This window comes from Tenrec ecaudatus, chromosome 5 (genome assembly GCF_050624435.1).
Source record: "Tenrec ecaudatus isolate mTenEca1 chromosome 5, mTenEca1.hap1, whole genome shotgun sequence".
Taxonomy (NCBI): domain Eukaryota; kingdom Metazoa; phylum Chordata; class Mammalia; order Afrosoricida; family Tenrecidae; genus Tenrec; species Tenrec ecaudatus.
In genome coordinates this window covers 147,663,015-147,684,745 of record NC_134534.1, presented here as the reverse complement: position 1 = coordinate 147,684,745, position 21,731 = coordinate 147,663,015, and the positions used below count along the sequence as shown (strand labels likewise).

General features: G+C 45.0%; 1 protein-coding gene across 2 annotated transcripts in view; it reads right to left on the bottom strand.

The window, feature by feature from the left end:
• The window catches only part of ATG7 (autophagy related 7), a 273,741-nt gene that overhangs the window by 226,988 nt on the left and 25,022 nt on the right, over positions 1 to 21,731 (bottom strand). The window contains exons 2-6 of one of the 2 annotated variants that reach the window (XM_075550029.1): positions 20,590 to 20,768; positions 10,919 to 11,091; positions 10,027 to 10,081; positions 8,225 to 8,342; positions 5,939 to 6,016 (exon numbers count right to left, since the gene is read on the bottom strand). In XM_075550029.1, coding sequence (XP_075406144.1) covers positions 5,939 to 6,016; positions 8,225 to 8,342; positions 10,027 to 10,081; positions 10,919 to 11,078 — 411 coding nt within the window. In that variant the 5' untranslated portion in view covers positions 11,079 to 11,091; positions 20,590 to 20,768. The remainder of the gene's footprint in view (positions 1 to 5,938; positions 6,017 to 8,224; positions 8,343 to 10,026; positions 10,082 to 10,918; positions 11,092 to 20,589; positions 20,769 to 21,731) is intronic. The other variant, XM_075550030.1, reaches the window with a different exon arrangement.

Genomic DNA, 21,731 nt, shown 5'->3' with positions numbered 1-21,731 from the left:
CAAGGAAGTCCAACTCTGTTTGTACCTTACTTTGTAGAAGAGATGCCTGCTGCAACAGGAGATTTGCCAACTGCTTTTCATTCTATTTTAGGTGGTTAGAATAAAATGTGGAAAGCAACAATTGGGATTCCATATTTAAGGGAAGATAATTCTAAGACATTTATGATAATACTCAAATTATTAGTACTAGCACAAATACTGGGGGGAGGGGGATGACACTAAAATCCATCCCTGGAGGTTAGATTTTCAAAGGAAGCAGCTTCGTAGAGCCACGAAAGATCAAAAAACTGTCACATAGCAAATGAGATCAGCTCAGTGGATATTCTTATCTCCAGAACTTGACAGAATGCAGAACTCCCGTCTTTATCCCCAAATATTCCCCCATGCACTCACCACATACTACCATTGCGATGAAAGCATGATATACTTTATTGGCCACCTGCTAACAAGAAAAATGCTGATGGAGTGGGTGATGCTATCATGACCATTATTTAATACACAAAACCACTCTGGGAGGCAGCCATTTACATCCCTTGTTTTAAAAAGGAAACGGGGAAGTGGCAGGGCAGGAACCAGGACACTGCACCGAATCTGCAGCTTTCCCCGCTGGGATCAGACACACTCAGTGCACACACTCAATGTGGAGGCCTGACTCTACAACACAGTGCCCTTCTCTCCACAACAAACAAAGCAAGCCTGTTATAAATGAAGCTGCGTTCATTGTATACCTGCAAATAGATAGGCAAAATAATGTTGTTTTTAAAATGTCTTACTGGTAAATTTCAAGTCAACAACTATTAAGCACTTGCTAATGTACAAAAACAATCATCGATGCATTAGTGCTGGCTTGCATGTTGCTGTGATGCAGTATTTCATGACCAGCAGGACCACGCATGTTGGACAGGTTTCAGTGGAGCTTCCGGACTCCTAGAGACTAGGAAGAAAAGCCTGGGGATCGACTTCTGATACTCAGATAATGAAAATCCTATCAAACACAAGAGAAAATTTTCTGATAGAGGGTTAGAAAATGAGTCCTCTAAGTTGAAGGGTCCACAGAATACACAGGGGCTGCCACAATGGACTGGGGTACAGCAACGGTAATGACATAGGGCCAGGCAGTGGCTTGTTCTGTTGGATATGAAGTCATCATGAGTAGGAGAGGACATGATAGCAATTATAAAATTAACAGCATGCACAAAGAAAAGACTGGACACTGGCAATACAAAGACGAGTATAATCCATTTCCTGCCCTGGAGTGTACCACTGGCTGTCAGTCTCGGTACTAAGGAGCACAGATGATACAGGTTTCTGACTGCTCCTTCAAGGGAAGGGATGCGGGGACAGCATTCATCACACTATCCTTGACATAATCCCCAGTCAGACAGACTGCCTGTGCTGCTGAAATTCCCGAGCATCTGTGGCCTGAACTCCCATGTGGTAGGATCACACAGCTACATGGGCGTCTGGCAGATTCCCCAGTAGTGTGTGACCACTGATCGCTATCACAGTTTATCTGGCTAATTATTATTTCTTCTTGAATCTTGGTAAGAATGAAAACTGGGTGACTGTTATATAATTTATAGGAGTCCTGGTGGTGCAATGGTTACGCATTGGGCTGTGATCAACATGGTCAGCAGTTCAAAACCACCAGCACCTCCAAGGGAGAAAGTCTGGGCTTTCTACGACCGTAAAGCAGCTTCAGAAACTCCCAGAGGGAGTCACCATGCTTCAGCATTGAGGCGGTGCCAGTGAGTTTGGTTTGGGGTTTAGTTATCGTTTATTTCTTTACTGAGACTAAATTCACATGCCGTAAGACTAATCGCGTATGTTTTAGTGGTTCAGAGTACCATATATTCTCGAATATAAGCTGACCTGAATATCAGCCAAGGCATCTAATTTTACCACAAAAACTGCACTCAAAATGTGCTGAAAAGCTCGGCTTATACACGAGTATATATGGTATATTGATAAGGGAAGTCTGCTGGCACTGTGGGTCAGACACTGGCTGCTAACTGCAAAGTCAGTGGTTCAAACCTACCAGCCAATTTGTGGGAGAAAGGCGAGGTTGTCTGCTCCCACAAAGATTGGCAGTCTCAGAAACCCTATGTAGGCTAGCTATGAACTGGAAGTGACTTGTTGACAGTGAGTTTGGGTTTGGGATTTAAGTATATTGCCACCATCAATACTAGTTCAACAACATTTTCATCACCACCACCACCACCACCCCAAACCCCCCTTTCTCATTAACAGTTACTCCCATTCCGTAGCATCTTCACTTCCGGTCACCATTAATTTACCTCTGTCTCTATGGATGGGTCTATTCTGGACTTTTCACATAAATGGATCTTACTAGTATTTTTTTAAACATAAATTTATATGTGTGGCCAGATGAGAACACCAAAAATTACAGTTCCTGCAATCCCCAATTCTCTAACTAATTTATCAACTAAGAACCTACTCCCCAATGGCAAATCAAGCGACACAACTGAAACTAATGAAGCGGCTCTTCCTTTGAGTCCTAAAAACAGCAGGAAGGAAAGCAAACACATCTCCAGAGACTATCATCTCTCTGTAGTGAAACGATTTGTCATAACTGGTCTTTAATAAAAGGTTAAACAATTCAAGATCAAGGACTCCACAGTTTCTAAGATACTTTAGCAGGCCATCTTCAAAAGTCAAAAGGCTTGAATTTCTTGGGATTCTTTTTAGAATACCAAGGACCTCAATTAAATTAAACACAAAACTCTTTGTGTCTGACATAGACTTTAAAGGATATAGACCTTTATTTTAAAGCCAAGCTAAGTATGCTCAGTAAAAAGGGCTAAAGGCCAGTGTGCATACTCATCCTAGGAAACACCTTAAAACTGGAGCAAGAGCTAAAAATTATTTACCTCATTAAAAGCTTACTGTCAATTATGTTCTACCAATCAGCATTCTTAGAACAGAGAAGGTATTGATGTTCAACTAACAAAACCAAGGCTGTCTACTCCCAATCTTTACCTCTATCTAGCCCAGTAGAGAACCTAAAAAAAATTCCTCAGTGTTATAGACAAAATTACCAATGTCAACTTTCATCTACTAAGGATCTGTGGGTCTTAAACAATCTCGGTGGTACCAACTCTCTGAGAAGACAGGCCTGGGGTCTGCTTCTGAAAGGCCCCTGCCTCAAAAGCCCAGTGGGCATCCCACTCTGCCCACAGGGCCTTCGTGAGCTGGACTCTACCGGAGAGCAGCTAACAATCACCACCATGCTGATAACGAAGGTAGACGTCTTCCTTGTCCCCTACTCCCATCAGTGCTACAGAAAAGCTGATGTGAAAAACTGGCTTCCAGTAGACATCCTCTGACGTACTCTCCAGCATGCTTCCTGCTCTCCTTTCTTTTCAGTTCACCAGGAAGGCAGCGTTCAAAGAAAAGGAGAATTATTTCCTGGGGAATGCCAACCACTTGGCAAGAAAGAAAAAGAAATGTGGGGTGGAAGATGGATGCCCAAGCCTGATGAAATTATTGTGAAACAAACACATTCATATATATCCACATCACCATATGTATGGGCAACGCCTAACATTTATGCTACAGAAAAAGTCATTATGGCACGACTGTTCACTGTAGCACTTTCTAGAGTAAGAAAGAATGGGAGAGCGTTTGAACAGGGCTCAGGACTCTATGCAACATATATTTGACAGATGACTGTTATCATAATCATAAGTATATGAGGGGGGTTGCAAAGTATCCATGGAAATATTCCTTTATCCGTTTATTCCATTTCCCCAAGAACTTTTGGAAGCCCTTTCATATATAAAATGCCCACGTGTGTGTGTCAGGGAGGGGGGAGTAAGGGACACATGCCAGCTCCTGCATCTCTACAATCAGCCCCTTCCTTCCCCCCATTTCCCCTCCCACTGGGGCCAGGTCCTTTCTTCCAGCTCATCACCCCCACTTCCTTAGGTAGCAGTTGTTAAGTATTGGGACTCTTTTTCTCTTTCAGGCTGTCCTTCATACTCATTTTAATCCAATCTTATGTATATAAAACTCCCCCTCCCTTTCTTTCTTAAAAACAAAACAAAATGGGGAAGGTGGGTCCTTGAGACTCTGCCCTTTCCTTACGTTGAAAGATCAGCAACTAGTGTTAACAAACCCAGGGAGAAGGGAACAACAAGTGACCCAAATCGGTGGTGAGGAGGGTGTGGGAGGCCTGGTAGGGCATGATCAAGGGTAATGTAACCAAGAGAAATTGCTGAAACCCAGGTGGGGGCAGAGCATGATAGTGAGACAAGAGGAAAGTCAAAGGAAATGGAGGAAAGAGCTGGGAGCAAAAGGGCATTTATAGAGGTCTAGATAAAGGAATGTACATATGCAAATATATTTATATATGATGATGGGGGAAATAGATCTATGTGCATATATTTATAGGTTTAGTATTAAGGTAGCAGAAGGACATTGGGCCTCCACTCAAGTACTCCCTCAATGCAAGAATATTTTCTTCTATTAAATTGGCATTCTATGATGCTCACCTTCCAGACCCAACCGCTGAAGATAAAGCCAGTGAATAAGTAAATGTGAAGAAAGCCAATGGTGCCCGGCTATCAAAAGATATAGCATGTGGGGTCTTAAAGGCTTGAAGATAAACAAGCGGCCATCTAGCTCAGAAGCAACAAAGCCCACATGGAAGAAGCACACCAGCCTGTGTGATCACAAGGTGTTGAAGGGATCAGGTATCAGGCATCATCAGAACAAAAAATCCTACCATAGTGAATGAGGGGGGAAGTGCGGAGTGGAAACCCAAATCCCATATGTAGGCCACTGGACCCTTACAGAAGGGTCTCAGGGAGGAGATGAGCCAGTCTTGTGTGATGTAGCACCGATGAAAACTACAACTTTCCTCGCAAACTATCATGATCCCAATTCTACCTTGCAAGTCTGGCTAGACCAGAGGATGTACACTGGAACAGATAGGAACTGGAAACACAGGGAATCCAGGACAGATGATCCCTTCAGGACCAGAGGTGTGAGTGGCGATACTGGGAGGGCTGAGGGAGGGTGGGTTGGAAAGGGGGAACTGATTACAAGGATCTGCATGTGACCTCCTCCCTGAGGGATGGACAACAGAAAAGTGGGCGAAGGGTGACGTCAGACAGGGAAAGATATAACAAAATAATAATTTATAAATTATTAAGGGTTCATGAGGGAGGGGGAAAAGAAGGGAAAAAATGAGGACCTGTTACCAGGGGCTTAAGTAGAAAGCAAATATTTTGAGAATGATGAGAGCAATGAATGTACAAATGTGCTTTACACAATTGATATATGTATGGACTGTGTTAACAGCTGTATGAACCCCTAATAAAAAATAAAGAAATCACTCGGTCACAGATGCCTTTCAAAACTAAAAAAAATAAATCAGCAACTAAACTCTGCAGGACTACTTCCAACAAAGATGTGTAGCCTACAAGCGAACCCAACCCTTTGCTTCCCTTGACAACCCACCGCGAGAGACGATCGTGACTCACAGTGATCCTAGTGGACGGGTTAATGGTGTTCCCTAGGGATTCCGCACCCATAAATGTTTCTCTTGAGGAGTGGCTGCTGGGCTCCAGCTGTTGACCTTGCAGTCTTCACTGTGCAACCCCCTAAGCCACCAGGTCCTTCCAACAGTGAAACCACACCTTCCAGAGCTGGACGCCATCATGCCCCGAGTAACAGGATGTGCCACTGTGGTGACTCTTATCAGCGTCTTCAGACAGAATAACTGTGTGTAAGAAGCCAGCCCTGGGGCACTCTGGCCAGGAAGAGAATGACCATCTCTTTAACCACTGTAGCCTGACAGCTGGAGTTGGGCCTTGAGAGCTCTGGAGAGGACAGAAGTAGTTGGTGCTGCTGGTTCCCTGGGTGGAATCAGGGAGCTTCACTGGCTTTGAAATAACAGAAAGTGTTTACTTACTGCGAATGTCAAGAGGAGGAACTTGTTGAGGAGGACAGGATTTTCAAGAGCAGCGCCCGATTTTATTGATTCCCATATCTGTCAGAAGCAAGACACGTGTCAGGTGGGTTATCAAACATCTTGGAGCGTCTCTCCCTCAAAAGAAACATGAAGAAAACCCCACTGCCTCCTTCCCAGCAGGCTCAGCACTGCTCGATCCAGGCAATTCCTCTGCCCGCTTATCCCAGCCTCTCTTCCAGCCCCACTCCCCTCGTATTCTGAAGAGAAAGAGACAACCCGGAATTCTGTTCCCGGCGTCCCTCACCATCAGAGCAGCCAAAGGAACCAGTCACGATCCTGCCGCCTTCACTGTTCCCTACAATGAGGAGTTCCTTACTGTCTACTCAACACCGGCACGTCCGAGTGGCAGCGACCAGACACAGTCCCTAGCCTCTGACGCTCACAATCTAACGGGGCACACAGGGATTTGCCATCGGGAAAGGATGCAGAATTCCAGAAGGGCAGGGAGGATGGTGGGTGGAAGGAGGTGGGGAGGCAGGGTGCTCTGACCCACAGCCAGCAGAGCTGTGCTGCATAGGCCTTGCACCGTCTGACTTCTTGGAACGAGGTTACATCTAGCTAATTTCTTCACGTCTTACTTGGGAGCACCTTTCCCTGAGAGATGAGGAAAAGAGAATAAACTCCCCGCTTGTGTGCTCAGCAAGCACTGGGGCTGACAACAAGAGGAACAGCTGCGGCTAGTTGACAGCTGGTGGTTACAAGGTGTTTCAATAGCTAAGATTAGTTACTCGCCTTATGAGACCTAAGCAAGATAACAAACTATGCTGATGAGCCCATTAAGACTTATTCCACATAATGGTCTCAGAGGTAAATGAGCAGAGAGAGTAAGCTCCTGCTCTTGATATAACAGGTGTGGAGGAGCAGGTTCACTGCCAAGCAGGCCCCACTCTGACAAGCTGGGGAAGAAACAAGGGCTGGGAGCCCAGGAACACCCGTGAGCGGTGGGATGCCTGCTTTCCTAGATGCTAGATTGCCCTCGACTCAGCTCTCCAGGTTCCGAGTCAAATGTGCAGCCTCAGGAGCCACAGGAGCAGCCAAGCCACAGGCCGAGAAACACACAGCCCTTTGCTGCCTGAGGCCACTGGCTGTGGTCCATCGCCAGGGAGGAGAGGTCTTCCTGCTTGCCTGCCTGCCTGCCTGGAGACTGGAGGTGGAAGACATCCTCTGTCACTTCTGCACCCAAATATGTAAGACTCTTGTTTTTCAAGACCCTTCCTGTAGGTAGACTAAAGGCTTCCTCCTGCCCCTGGAGTTCCTTTGATTCAAATGTAAAGAAGGAAAGGAAAGATGTCCCAGGGAGAAACCCATCATGTGCAGGGGACAGAAGAAAGGACACAAAGCAGGTTAGGGGTTAGAAGGTAGGAGATTAGAAGCAGATTGTGATAATTCCAGTGATCACTCAGAGTCCATAGGGAAGGTGATGGGGAGTCTGAGGGTTTCTTTGAGCACTGTGGTGCTTGGCCTTGTGAAGTGTCTCCAGCACACACAAAGGACAGGGTCCAAAATGCATCCAGAAGCAAAAGCGTAGCTCACCTATGCGGGAGCTTCCAAAAGTTTATAGAAAAGCGCTATTGACTTTTCATCCCGTCTTCCATGAACTTCCCACCAACACAAAAAGAGAACTGGGAGAATGGGGGGCCGGGGGAGAAAGGAAACCAACACTCACTGGTAGAGATCGAACTGTCCTGTCCCTGTCCCTACCCCGTCCCGCCCTCCCCCCCCCCCAAATTAGGTTGTAGCTAGTGTCAATCTCTTTTGAGATATAAAAATGATTCAACGAGCAAGCAGAGATTAGAAAGATCTCAGTATCAGGAGAGTCAGGAACAGAGAATATTCTTTTGGACCTGGGGTCCCTGTGCTAGGAACCCCTAGACCTGAGGAAGAATGAGGCCAAGACACATGGAGCTCTCCATGGAACACTGGACCACAGATGCTGAAAGGAGGACCTTCCTCCAGAGCCACCAGAGAGAGAAAGCCTTCTCCTAGAGGGAGCAGTCTGCATTCAGACATTTGTTCTCCTAAACTGTGCGAAAATACATCTCTCTTTTTTAAAGCCACCACAAGTGGTGTTTCTGTCACAGAAACACTGGATAACTAAGGCACCCACAAGCACTTTTAAGCCCCTGCTCTATTTGTTTCTATGACAGAACCCAAGGCCCTCATCAGGAACACCACAGCTGTCAGGAGCAAAGAAAACATGACAGATACATTATTTTTCCGTCTGACCTCATTTGCTGCTTGTTCCAAAAGGAGCTTCTTATCTGCAGTCTTGAAGGACTCAAGTGTATTGGTGTTGTACAGCGTGCCAACCGCCGGGCAGCAACGGGCTGGGGTGGGAGTATTCCTAGAGACAAAAGAGAAATGATCAACCAAGCATGGCTAGGATGCAGAGAGCACCCCCACCCCCTTCTCTCTCCTTGCGCTGCAAACAAATCCCAAAACATTGCCATCAAGCTCATTCCGATTCATGTTGAACCCAGGAGCGTCAGAGCACAACTGCTCCCTCGGTTGTCTCAGCTTTGTAATCCTAAGAGGAAGGAGTCCCGGTGGGGCGGTGGCGAGGCACTCAGTTCAAACCCACCCAGCAGCTACATGGGAACATCTGCTTCCCAAGTATTATAATCAAGACCTGATGATCTGCTCCCATAAACCGTGCAGCCTCGGAAGCCCCATGGGGCAGTGACCCTCTTTCAGAGGCCTCGATGGGCTGGAATCCATTTAATGGCAAGAACAACAGCCAACTGCCCTGTTAAGGTGCTCCTGGTGTCTACAAATGAAGGGAAGGGCTGTTGGCTCTCCAAAGTATCTTGCTTTCCTCTCTTTCTTCTCTTATTATGAAGGCAGGGAGGAAGCTGAATAAGCATTTCTGAATAACAATCACCACTCTGCAGTTCTCACAGCACTGGGCACACTGTACTTCAGACCTTTGTTTTCCACCTCTCACACACTGAGAGCTCCCCCAGAGACCAGGCTCCCCAAGTCTTTGTACTCCAAACACCTACGCTAACGGAGTAGGCTCGGAATGTTTCATGCAAAGGTTTTCAAGGACTTTCCATATTCACCCATGCATGCATACAGCAAGAAAAAGAAATGTTACAAAATAAAAATCAGACTTGTTGCCACCTGGTCTTTGCAACTCATAGCAACCCCAGGAGTGCAAAGCGTAACTGCTCCATGGGGTTTTCCAGGCTGGGACTTCCAGAAGCTGAGTGCCAGGCCTTTCCCCAGGCACCTCAGGGTGGGACCAGGCAAGGACTTATCCATCGTAACCATCCAGGGACTTAAAAACTCTTCTCTCTCTTTTTAAAGTGAAGGCAATAATAATGAAAATAATTGGTATATAAAGAACTTGTTCCTTCTGAAGAATTATTTCATTAAACTTGCCAATGATCCCAAGAAAGAGGAACTCGGACAGCCTTAGACTTTTACATCTGCTCCATAGATTATTCAATGGCTTTTTCACAAGGAGATTAGAGATCTTTCTTCCTGGTGCCTCTGGAAGGGCTCAACTCCCAATCCTGTAGTTAGTAGGCAAGCCGTGTACCATTTGCACCATGAGAACCAGATGGTACCTGTTCGTTCTCTCTCTCTCTCTCCCTCACTGCCATCAACTGCCCACCCAGTAATCCTATAGGAAAGGTTAGAACTGCCCTGATAAGTTGCCAAGACTATATGTAAGTCGTTCTGGGAGTAGAAAGCCCTGTCTCCCTCAGGGCAGCTGGTGGTTTTGAACTTCTGACCTTGTGGCTCACAGCCCAACTCGTAACCACAATGCCACCAAGGCTCCAGTCCTGACACCTGTTAGGGAGTGGTAACTATCTGCTGAAGAAGAAATGAACCGGCTACTCTTTAGCACCTAGCATGTGTCCCTGTGCTCTGTAAGAAACAACAGAATCATGAGGTGCGGGTCCTGCTCAGAATGGAGCTTCCCTAATTTCCCACAAGACCTAGAGAGGAGGGGAATGAACATTCACCCCTTTCCAAAAGCAAGCTGTGTTCCTTATCTTAGATTCTGAGCAAATACTCACGTGTCAAATGCACTGTACTCCAATGTTAAACGAGTGGGCAGCCCCGCAGAATCACCTGGAAAGAATTATCATCACATTTTTTAAACACAACCAGAAACAGTATCACTCATAATAAAAAAATAAATGAGTGCATGTTGTTTGCTTTGCTGAACCCAGTGCGGCCTGCCTAATTCCTCCCTATCCCTAACACACACACGGGGGCTTAGCATAAGGTGGCAGAGCTCTTGTGAGAATGCAGAAATTCCCAAGATTACAAAAAAGATTTGTTGGAAAAAGCATTTCCAGGAAGGGAGGGGGGAAAATGAGGAGCTGATACCAAGGGTTCAAGTAGAAAGAAAATATTTTGAAATGATGATGGCAACAGATGTACAAAGGTGCTTGACACAGTGGATGGATGGATGGATTGTGATAAGAGCTATAAGCTCCCCCAATAAATTTTTTTTAAAAAAAAGCATTTCTAAATCTTTCCCTAGTAATACTAAAAATGGTATTGATTACTTAGATTTATTACTTGGTTTCAATACACCCTTTCTTTTCCTCACAACTGGGGAAACTAAGTAAAAGCAAGGTTGGATCAAAAGTCAAGAAGCAAAATAGAAAACCCTGACCAATGGCAATTACAGAAGACAAAACTTGCCACCCACTGCAGTCAAGTTGGTTTTGACTTATCGCAGCCCTGTAAAGGGTTTCCGAGGCTGTAAATCTTTCTGGGCACAGATAGCCTCATCTTTCTTTAGGGGTGCAACTGGTGAGTTTGAACCACTGACTTTTCGGTTAGCAGGCCCTTTTACCAAAGACAAAGGTGTGCTGTTCTAAAGAGAAGTGGGGACGATACCAGGGGGTAGAGGGGCAAACAGCAGATAACAGAAGATGGGAGTTTGCGAATGCTTACCATTATAGTAATAACCCTTAATGTCCTTGGGAGTTTCATCCAGCCGATACTCGTTCAGCTTCTTCTGGGTCAGCTCATGCCAGAACCCCACATCTAAGGCACTGCTGAAGGGGGCAAACTGCAGTTTGGAGAGGCCAGGCTCTCCCATTGCGGCTGCCATTCTGTGTTGCCCACTACAAGCAAAAGAGCAAAACAGCATTCCCACACAAATTCAATGAGAAAGATCCGTGGGACTAATGTTTTAAACAAGCAAACCAGACAAAACTTCAAAAATTACCCTGAGTAATTTTCCAACTGAAAGATGCTTAGTCTCCTCAAAATACACTGATTTTTCTAACTATCCCATTCTGATCTTCCTTTCTAGTTAGAATTGGCCTGACCGACACTAGTGTTATTCCTCCTGCAACACAGCACCAGGCCCAGCCGTTTTTGCCATTCTGTGTAGACCCAGAGGACTCTGCAAGTAGAGGATTAAATCCTACTCTGAGACCACTGAGGAAGAGCATGCTTTGGCCTCCCTGGTTGAGAAGAAAAACTAATAAGTACTTCCCATTTCTAAAATGCTTGAAATTTTTGTGAAATCTCCTATTTCATATTTTAAATGCACCAAAATGTCTCACTTAACCCACAACGTTTAGTATCTAATTTCCTTCTCTTAAAACCATAGAGTAAATCCGTGGTTCTCCACCTTCCTCACGCCACGACCCTTTCATACACTTTCTCCTGTTGTGGTGACCCCAACCATAAAACTATTTTCGTTGTTACTTTATCACTGTCATTTTGCTACAGTTATGAATCGGGCAACTCCTGTGAAAGGGTTGTTTGCTCCCCCGCACCCCCCAAAGGGGTCACAACCCGCAGGTTGAGAACCGCTGGAGTCAATGTTGAAATGTGTTCATGGCGTCACTGGAGAGAAGGGGCAGTGAGGGATTCTCATCAGTTTAGAGGGGCTTTAGGAACTCCCACCTACTGCTCTTCAAATCAGGCTGTCTCCCCTGAGGAGACGTGGGAAAGATGGACCTTAGACTACATTGCCATGCTACACACACTGCCATCAACCAGTTGCGACTCAAAGCGAAGCTCCACAGTGAGTTAGATAAACAGGGCAGTGTAGTTTAAGCTCCATATTCCCCACAGACCCTCAGAATATGCATCCTAGTTTGAAGAGGTTCCTTCACTTCCCTTCAAATTGTCATTTGGATGCGCCCTGGAAGCATAAAAGTCACTGCCCTGGGCCACTAACTGCAAGTTGAGCAGTTCGAAACCCCCAGCTGCTCCTCAGGAGAAAGATGAGTCTTCCTACTACGGTAAAGAATGACCGTCTTAGCATCCCACAGGGGCAGCTGTCCCCTGTCCCCTAGGAGAGCTATGAGTCTTCAGTGACTTGACTGCAGTGAGGAAAATGCTCAAATCTTGGGCTTGAGTGAGGAGTCCTGGCTATGGCAGCAACTTGAGTTAGACGGCTCACTTAGAATTCTTCCGCATATACAGACCAAGTAAAGATTTCATAGGTTTCTCATCTATTTCATTCTATGGGACACCCTGTCAGGCTATTTTGATAACTACTTTGACTTTGTTTTTCATTAAGCCCGTCTTGTCTTTGTTATTTAAGTGGCCCCTACCACCTCCGACTAGCACCATTGTAGTTAAGTGTCATAGTTGAATAAGGAAAGTTCCCTTAGGATTATACCAATTAATGCAGAACAGACATTTGACAATATCCAATACTCATTGCTGATTAAAAATAACAAACTCCAAAAATAGTAATACAAGGTAAATTCCTCAACATAATAAGAAAGATATTCAAAACCAATGGCCAACATTGCTCTCAACAGAGAGAACCTGAAAGCTCTGTGAACAGGAGCCAAACAAGAAAGCCTTGATCACCATTTCAATTCAATATTGTGCTGGATTTTTCAGCCAGAGCAATAAGGATCACATTAGACGGTCCTGGATCGAATGGGAGACAAATGTGGAACAGAACTTGACATCAGAAGAAAACAGGTTTGCTGGTTGGACAGAGACTAGCGGAGCACCCAAGACTAAGCCCCTTAGTTACCACCCAGGTCTGGAATTGAACTCACCCCCTGTTAGAATAAGCAGTTTAAGGTCAAAGGATAGCATTTAGCCAAGTAGAGTTAGGTGGTCAGGAAAGGAGGAATGGACACAGGAGATGCTGGGAGGAAGTGGGATAAGCGATGGTACATTGACGGGACTGGAGCACATAAAGTAAAACAAAATGTATGTAAGTTGCTGAATTTAAAGCTCATGACCTGTTCTGTAAACCTTCACCTAAACCACAAATGTTAACACACACGGTAAGAGGCTGGAGGGAAAGGTGTGGAGCTTCTGCTTGGGGTTGAAAATGCTTTACCAATAGACAGTTGTGCTGGTGGCACAGCACTGTGAATGTCACTAATGCCCCGAAGCGCACACCTAAAAGCAGCTCAAGCGTCAGGTTGTATGCTACATGTATTTTACAACAGTAAAGCTAAAGTAAGTGAATGAAACAATACGCACAGCGGGAAACAGACCTGAAGGGGCTATCACTTGAGGAGCGTGGAAGTGGTGGTGGCAAAGGGCGGCGGGAGGCAGAGAGGATGGGGGCTGGAGTTTCGTGGTTCCAAGGCACTCTGTGGCAGCTTTCTAAAACACAGTTTGCTTGTAGATGGTTAAAACGAAAGCAGGCCGTGGGGTGGGATCAGCACACCGGGGAGGGACTGAGGGTGTGCCCAGTTCCAGGGCAGAGGGGCAATTTGCCACTTTAGTCCTCCTGGGTAGCTGCTTGTTAGCAGACGGCATGCACTCTCCACATTTCAAATGCGCTTTGCCAACAGAAATCCAATTATGAATGAATGAGAAACTCACAAGGGGACCTGGGAAAACTCAGGGAAACAAATGGCAAATAAAAGGTAAGAATTAAAATAATTAAGTAGTGTTCTATATAATCGATAAACTTAGTGGGTCACACAAAATAGTGCATAAAGATTCCTGGCCCATAGGGATAAACCCAGGGAGAATTCCTGGGCCACAGGGATGTTTCTGAGGGAAAAGGAACGGAGAGGGTGGCTGAGGGTCAGCGTGTAAGATTTGGGGTCCAGTATGGATTTGGTTTCCAGGGCCATGTTATCTGGACTTTAGGGTGTCGGCCTTCTTCAGGGTGGAAACACATGTGCATTATCATAGCAAAGAGCTGTGACTATCCCCTGCCTCATATTAAACTTCTCTGGCATTTCATTCTTTGCTGCAGTAAAATTTGTTTTCCTCACTGTTATAAATCTGTGGTGATTTTCCCCTAGGATAGTGACAAATGAAATCTGCAAGAGAGCACTTTACCACCATCGATTGTACTGACATTTCTGTAACATCTTTTTTTTAAAAGTTAAATATATATATATATATATATATATATATATATATATGGCAGCAGAGCACACCGGTCTGTCACACTGTGGTGGCTTGCATGTTGCTATGATTCTGGAAACCATACCAACAGTATTTCAAACACCAATAGGGTGGGGGAGCTTTCAGCAGGGCTTCCAGACTAAGACAGACTAGGAAGAAAGGCCTGGAAGCTACTTCTAAAAACTGTGAGGATTCATGTGTCAGAGGCAGTCAAGGGGCCCACCGCTTGTGCCGCCCAGGTGCCGCCTTCTCCAAATTAGCCAATCAAAATTTTACAGACACTCAATTAAAACAACAGAACATTGTCCAACATGCTTTCTTTGGGTACCTCATCAGGAGGGATCAATCACCGGAGAATACTGTATCAGATTTCAAGTAGAGGGTGAGCAAGAGAGAAAGAGATGCTGGACTGACCCAATAGCCACAACCCTAGCCTCTAACATCTGGTGATTATAGGATGCTGCAGGACTGGATAAAACAACAATGGGGCAGTAGCAGCAGTAATTGTCATGACTGATATTTACTGTACACTAAGCAGGACACTAACATTTTACATACCATATATACTCAAGGATAAGCTGACCTGAATATCAGCTGAAGCACCTAATTTTACCACAAAAAAGGTATTAAAGTATGCTGATTCAGGAAGAGGGGCATGTCTGATCGCAGCACACAGGAACAAATGAAGGAGGAGGAGGCGAGAGTGGAGCACATCCTGGCCCACCAAAACTTGAGGACGATATTCCTGTTCATAGCAGCCAATGCACAGAGAGGACCAAAGGGATGGGTCCACTATGAGACAGGACATCCCTCACTGACCCACTACAGGTGGGCAACACTGGAGACACAGTGCGAGAATTGTGCCCGATCTGACCCCACCACACAGAGACAAAACACTAAGGGCGTGCAATAGAACAGCAAGGGGAACAGAACAAGGAAGTCTTGAGGGCCAAAATAGACTTTGGGGCCAGGGTGTGGGACCCCATCAGACTTGACCAGAAAACACTTCTCAAGGTCAAAAATCAGAACTTGAACTACTTACAGACTTTTATCTTTTTTGACATTATTTGCTGTTGTTATTTTGTTTTGTTCTCTTTTGTTGCAAAGCTTTGCTCTGCCTTGTTTTTTTGTGCATATTATTATCTCTGTATGTCTACCTAGGTAAGATAGGTGGGATAAATAATCTGGAGGAGAAAACAATGGGACCAACGGTTCCAGGGGAACATAGGAGAGAGGGAGGTCGGGGAAAGGAAGTGGGTGTTAGTAACCCCAGGAAACAAGGGAACAAGTGATCCAAAATTGGTGGCAAGGAGGGTATAAGAGGCCTTATAGAGCTTGATCAAGGGCAATATAACCGAGAGGAATTACTGAAACCCAAATGAAAGCTGAGCATGATAATGGGACAAGAAGAAAGTAAAAGGAAATCCAGGAAAGAACTAGGAGGCAAAGGGCATTTATAGAGGTCTAAATAAAGGCTGGTACATATGTAAATATATTTATATATGATGATGGGGAAATAAATCTATGTGCATCAATTTGTAGGTTTAGTATTAATGTAGCAGATGGACATTGGACCTTCACTCAAATACTCCCTCAATGCAATTACATTTTGTTTTATTAAACTGGCATTCCATGATGCTCACCTTCCGAACATCATCACTGAAGACAAAGCAGGTGCATAAGCAAATGTGGTGAAGAAAACTAATGGTACCTGGCTATGAAAATGTATAGTGTCTGGAGTCTTAAAGGCTTGAAGATAAACAAGTAGCCATCTAGCTCAGAAGTACCAAAGCCCACATGGAAGAAGCACACCAGCCTGTGTAATCATGAGGTGTTGAAGGGATCAGATATCAGGCATCAAAGAACAAAAAATCACATCACTGAGAATGAGGGGGAGTGCAGATCGGGAACCCAAAGCCCATCTGTATGCAACTGGACATTGCCTTATGGAAGGGTCACGGGGAGAAGACAAGCCAGTCAGGATGCAGTGTAGCAATGATGAAACATACAACTTTCCTCTAGTTCTTAAATGCTTCTTCCCCCACCACTATTATGATCCCAATTCTACCTCACAAATATGGCTAGACCAGAGCACGTACACCGGTACAGCTAGGAACCGGAAACACAGGGAATCCAGGACCGATGAACCCTTCAGGACCAGTGGTGAGAGTGGCGATATTGGGAGGGTAGAGGAAGGTGGGGTAGAAAGGGGAAACCGATTACAAGGATCCACATATAACCCCCTCCCTGGGGGAAGGATGACAGAAAAGTGGGTGAAGGGAGACGCCGGACAGTGTAAGATATGACAAAATAGCAAAAATTTATAAATTATCAAGGCTTCATGGGGGAAGGGGTGTGCAGGAAGGGAAGGGAAAAAATGAGGAGCTGGTACCAAGGGCTCAAGTAGAAAGAAAACTTTTTGAAAATGATGGTGGCAACAAAAGTAAAAATGTGCTTGACACAATGGATGGATGGATGGATTGTGATAAGAGTTGAGATAAGTGTTGTCAATGTGTTGAAAAACTCGGCTTATACATGAGTACATACAGCACCATTGTCAGACGACTCTGAGGTGGTCGTACTATGCTTACTTCATGGAGGAGAAAATTGAGTAACTTGCCCAAAGCCACCCAGCTGAGAAGTGATAGAGCTGAGATTCTAAGCCATGTTATGTTCATTCAACAGCCACTATGTTAAATTGCCTTTTTGGAAGAAACCCCTTTTTAGAACCTTTCTATCCCCACCAGCCCCACATACGCTAATAATAATAATCTATTTAAAATACATTCGCACACTAAACTTCCCTCCAGTAGAATCAAAAGAAAAAGGCACAGAGCCATCATCTGATAGGAAATGGGTCAGGCAGCACAACAGCAGACTCATAAAGTGCTAAAAATGGATCTACAATGTACTCCTAACGGCCAATGGTAACTTGCTTCCATCACCATCGGGATAGCCTGCCAAGGGCCTGCCATGCTGGGGAGATGCAATACTGCCACAGCTGGGAAAAGGGACTTGGGACAGCCAGTCAGACGAGGGCAGGCATGCCGGGAAATGTGCACAAAAGGCACTTCTCCCAAATGTGTTATGACTTTATTGGACTTAGAAAAAAATTCAACAGAATAAATACAGGAATCTATTTCACAAGAGAATATGGTTGGTGTTGGTCTGTTGAAATTATTGCCTGACAGGCTATGGAAATGGAAAGATCTTAAGCAACGGCAGCAATATGTGATGAGCAATGTGCTAGAAACATCCAAACAGAATAAGTGAAATGAAACCAAATCAATTGCTGTCAAATCAATTCATGTCCATCAGATTAGAACTCTTTCCACAATGTTTTAAGGGTATAATCTGTCAAAAACAGATGGGCAAGGCTTTTGTCCAGAGTGCCTCCAGGTGGGTTTGAACTGCCAAACTTTGGGCTTGCAGTTGAGCACTTAATCATTTATGTTAAATATTTACCCCACCCCACCCCAAAAACTCACTGCCCATCAGGTCAATGCTGACTCGTAGTGACCCTATAGGACAGGGTAGAACTGCTTCCTGTGAGTTTCCAAGACTCTTAACTCTCAGGAATAGAAAGCCCGTCTCTCCCTCAGAGAGACAGGTGGTTTCAAACTACTGACTTGGCGGTTACCAGCCCAATGTCTAACCACTATACCAGGTCACCCGAGGACTCTGTAATAAACTACTCTAGTAGAAATGTATCCTTTGTTATCCTAGCATTCCCTTCCTTAGGCTACAAGAGAAAGGAATGGTCAGAGGGCAATTCTGGGGGAAGTGAGTCCTAAGTACAAAGTTAGCTTTGTGTAACAGACCTAGATCTAAATAGTACTGGGCTTCCTACAAAGTAAGGCGCGCTCTCCAAGTCCTGACAGGGGCCCTAGTCTCTGTAATCCTTCCAGGAGTGCGGCAGTGCTTTCCAGTTACTGTTTTCCTAGGCAAGAGGTAGTTCTAATGGTGTCCATTTGGCTTTTCCTACTGTGACATTTCAGGGATCCACTATGGGGGTTCTGCCAGTTTCTGGGTATGTTCACTCCAATGATGCATTCAGGAGTGGGGAAATTACTACAGGATGTGTTACGGGGACACATAGGACCCACCACCAGACCAACCTGAGCTAAGACTCCATAATTAACTCAACTTCTATATGCCCCCATGCGGACCAGTGGGCCTTCAAAACATTTTGGAGCTCCTGGAATTAGTGTCAATTCACAGCCAGTGTCCAGTAATCCCGGAAAAGCCTTATTATTTCCTTTCACTCAGTGAACAGTCACTCTTCTAAAGGTCACAGGTCCCTGGGGGAGGCTGGGCGAAGACCAACAGTATGGGGGTCCTTCTTCAAGGGCATAGGGCCTCCCTTTTATCAGGAGGGTTGTGGGTCTAGAAACTGGATCAACAACTGAGAGCGGGGTGGTGAGGATTCTGGCAATTTGCGTTACGATTGCCATTCACCTGAGTTAGAATTCTTCCATCTAATTTCACTCCTAGGGACATACTACCTAAGTAGCCAACACCAAAGGTCCATATGAGTCAGGCTTTTGTGCTGTCCACTATGGTGACCACACCTGTCTTGTCTCTAACCATTGAATGCTGACACCTGGCCTCTACCCCCATGGGCCCCAATCAGCCCCACTGCAGGCAAGTGTCTTCATCCAATTAGAGCAGTTCCCATTGTCAAGCCTGGCTGACATAAAATCACAGGAGTCTTCAGAGATGCTGGGGCCCAGTTTACAAATTTGTTTCTTACTGTTCTGGTAAAAGTTGTGTCCTTGGGCACGCCCTTTGTGGATCTGTGGGTTTATCCTGATAAATCGACTCTAACATACCAATTTCCCATAAGATACCTTCTCCTATAGTATACCACAGGAGGTCTGGTACTTCAACTTGACTCAGTGTAGGCTATCGCACAATCCACGCTTCAAGGGACCATCCAAATACACTATTAAATCCTCTCCTAACCTTTCTACCTAAAACACTGAAGAATATGTGCTTAGTGGGTCCATATGGATTACCTCAGACGAATCAGATGGTTCTATGCCCCATTATCCCACACCCTTAATAACTGTTACTACACATATTCTCTAGGTTTCTGTCTGTACACATTAGAAAACTCTAGCAACTACTTAGGAGTATAGTATACCTCTTCCTAGGTGCCCATCTGGACTTCACCTTTGACACTGGCTGTGACTTCAGTCTACTAAGAGGTCTAAAAGCGGTAATGGGTGGGAAGGGTGTTTCCTGGAAAGCCCAAGGTGCCATAGCAACACACACAGTTGAGTAAATCTCAAGTGTGCATGGAAGGTACAATGGTTTTACTGAGAGTGGATAGGAGGGGTGGTGCTGGTGATTGGAAGGGCTGAATGGAATCTAGGGGCTCCATGTCCCCATCTTCCATGTATTCCCTAACTGCAGGGTTCTACTTATTTCCAATCAAGGCCCTCGCTTTAGTATCAGCACCCTTCTAGGTTGAGAATTAAGGTGTAATTCAACTCCTCATAATAAGACTCTGAGTTTGGTTTCCAACAATATCAATTCTGTTAGTAGAAGAGATAAGCCTTCTTTGGTGGTACAAGTGGACGCGTTTAAGACCTTTGATGTGGCATTGGAGCTTGGCCTCTAAAACTCTGACCTCATGCCTTTATAACAGCGGTTCTTCACCTGTGAGTCTCAACCCCTTTGGGGGTCGAATGGCCCTTTCACAGGGGTTGCCCGATTCATAACAGTAGCAAAATGACAGTGAAGAAATAGTAACGAAAATAATTTTATGATTGGGGGTCACCACCACATGAGGAACTCTATTAAAGGGTCACGGCATTAGGAAGGTTGAGAACCACTGCTTTATAAGTTTGCATATTACTAGTAGTATTAACCGACCAGCTTTTCTGTATTTCTCATCCTGACAATTGCAGAAAATATGAAACACATTACCCAGAGCTTCACTTCTCACCAACACTTCATCTATCAGTGGTGCTATTTTAAGGATTAACTTTGCCACATCACACCATGGATTGTAAGCACGCACCCTACTAAGAGTGGCAGGCTTATTCATACTGAAAGATGCAGAGACCCAGTTCTCAGTACAGGTAAGTCTAGTCAGGCCTGAAAAACTATTTAGAAAACTTACGTATCTTAACAGTTTTGTTTCTCTACAACCACTCCTGGCACCAACTGTGTAAGGCTGAGTTCTCTTGAGAAGCAAAATGAATGATGCGTATAAGTGCATGCATATGGAGAGAGTTATACCAAGAAATGACTCACACAGTTGTAGAAATGGGTACGTCCAGTCCAGTTCCAGTCCGTGGGTGAAATGGTAAATTACAGGCCTTCTCTGACCTCTGCAGCTGCAGGGGTCAACGAACCATGAATTTCAAGCAGGAAGACCACAGGTTGAAGGATGCAGAACCAAATGAATCCAAAATCAACGGTCTACTGATGACTCCTGGGAACAGAATACAGTGACAGGTTGTTGTTGTTGTTAGGTGCCATCAAGTTGGTTCTGACCCGGAGCACATCTATGCACAACAGAACCAAACACTGCACTGTCCTTTGCCATCCTTGCAATTGTTCCTGTGTCTGAGCCCATTGTTGCAGCCACTGTGTCAGTCCATCTCATTGAGGGCCTTCCTCTTTTTCGCTGCCCCTCCACTTTACCAAGCACAATGTCCTTCTCCAGAGACTGGTATTGCCTGACAATATGCCCAAAGTATGTAAGAAGAGGGTGTATAACAAAGGATATCATTACGGATGGCAGATGGCTATGCCAAGGCATTTGACTGTGTGGACCATAATAAACTTTGGGGAACTTTGAGAAGAATGGGAATTCCAGAACACCTCCGTGTACTCCTGCAGAACTGGTACATGGACCAAGAGGTAGTTGTGGAAACAGAACAAGGGAATATAACATGGCTTAAAATCAGGAAAGGCATGTGTCAGGGTTGTATCCTCTCACCATACTTATTCTATCTATGAATAATCAGAGAAACTGGCTTATATGAAGAAAAACATGGCATCAGGGTTGGAGGAAGGCTGATTAACAACCTGAGATATGCAGCTGACACAACTTCCTTACTGCAAGTGAGGAGGTCTGGAAGCACTTTCTGATGAAGATCATGGTCTGTACCCTTAAATCTGGATTACAACTCAATGTAAAGAAGATCCAGATCCTCACAGCTGAACCAATAGGTAACAACCTGATAAATGGAGAAAAGGTGAAGTTGTCAAGGACTGTGTCTTGCTTGGATCTACAATCAAAGCTCACGGAAGCAGCAGTAAAGAGATCAAAAGATGCATTGCATTAGGTAAATCTGCTGTATAAGACCTCTTTAGAGTATTGAAAAGCAAGGGCGTTACTTTGAGGACTAAGGTGCAATTGACCGAAGCCATGGTATTTCCCATTGCCTCA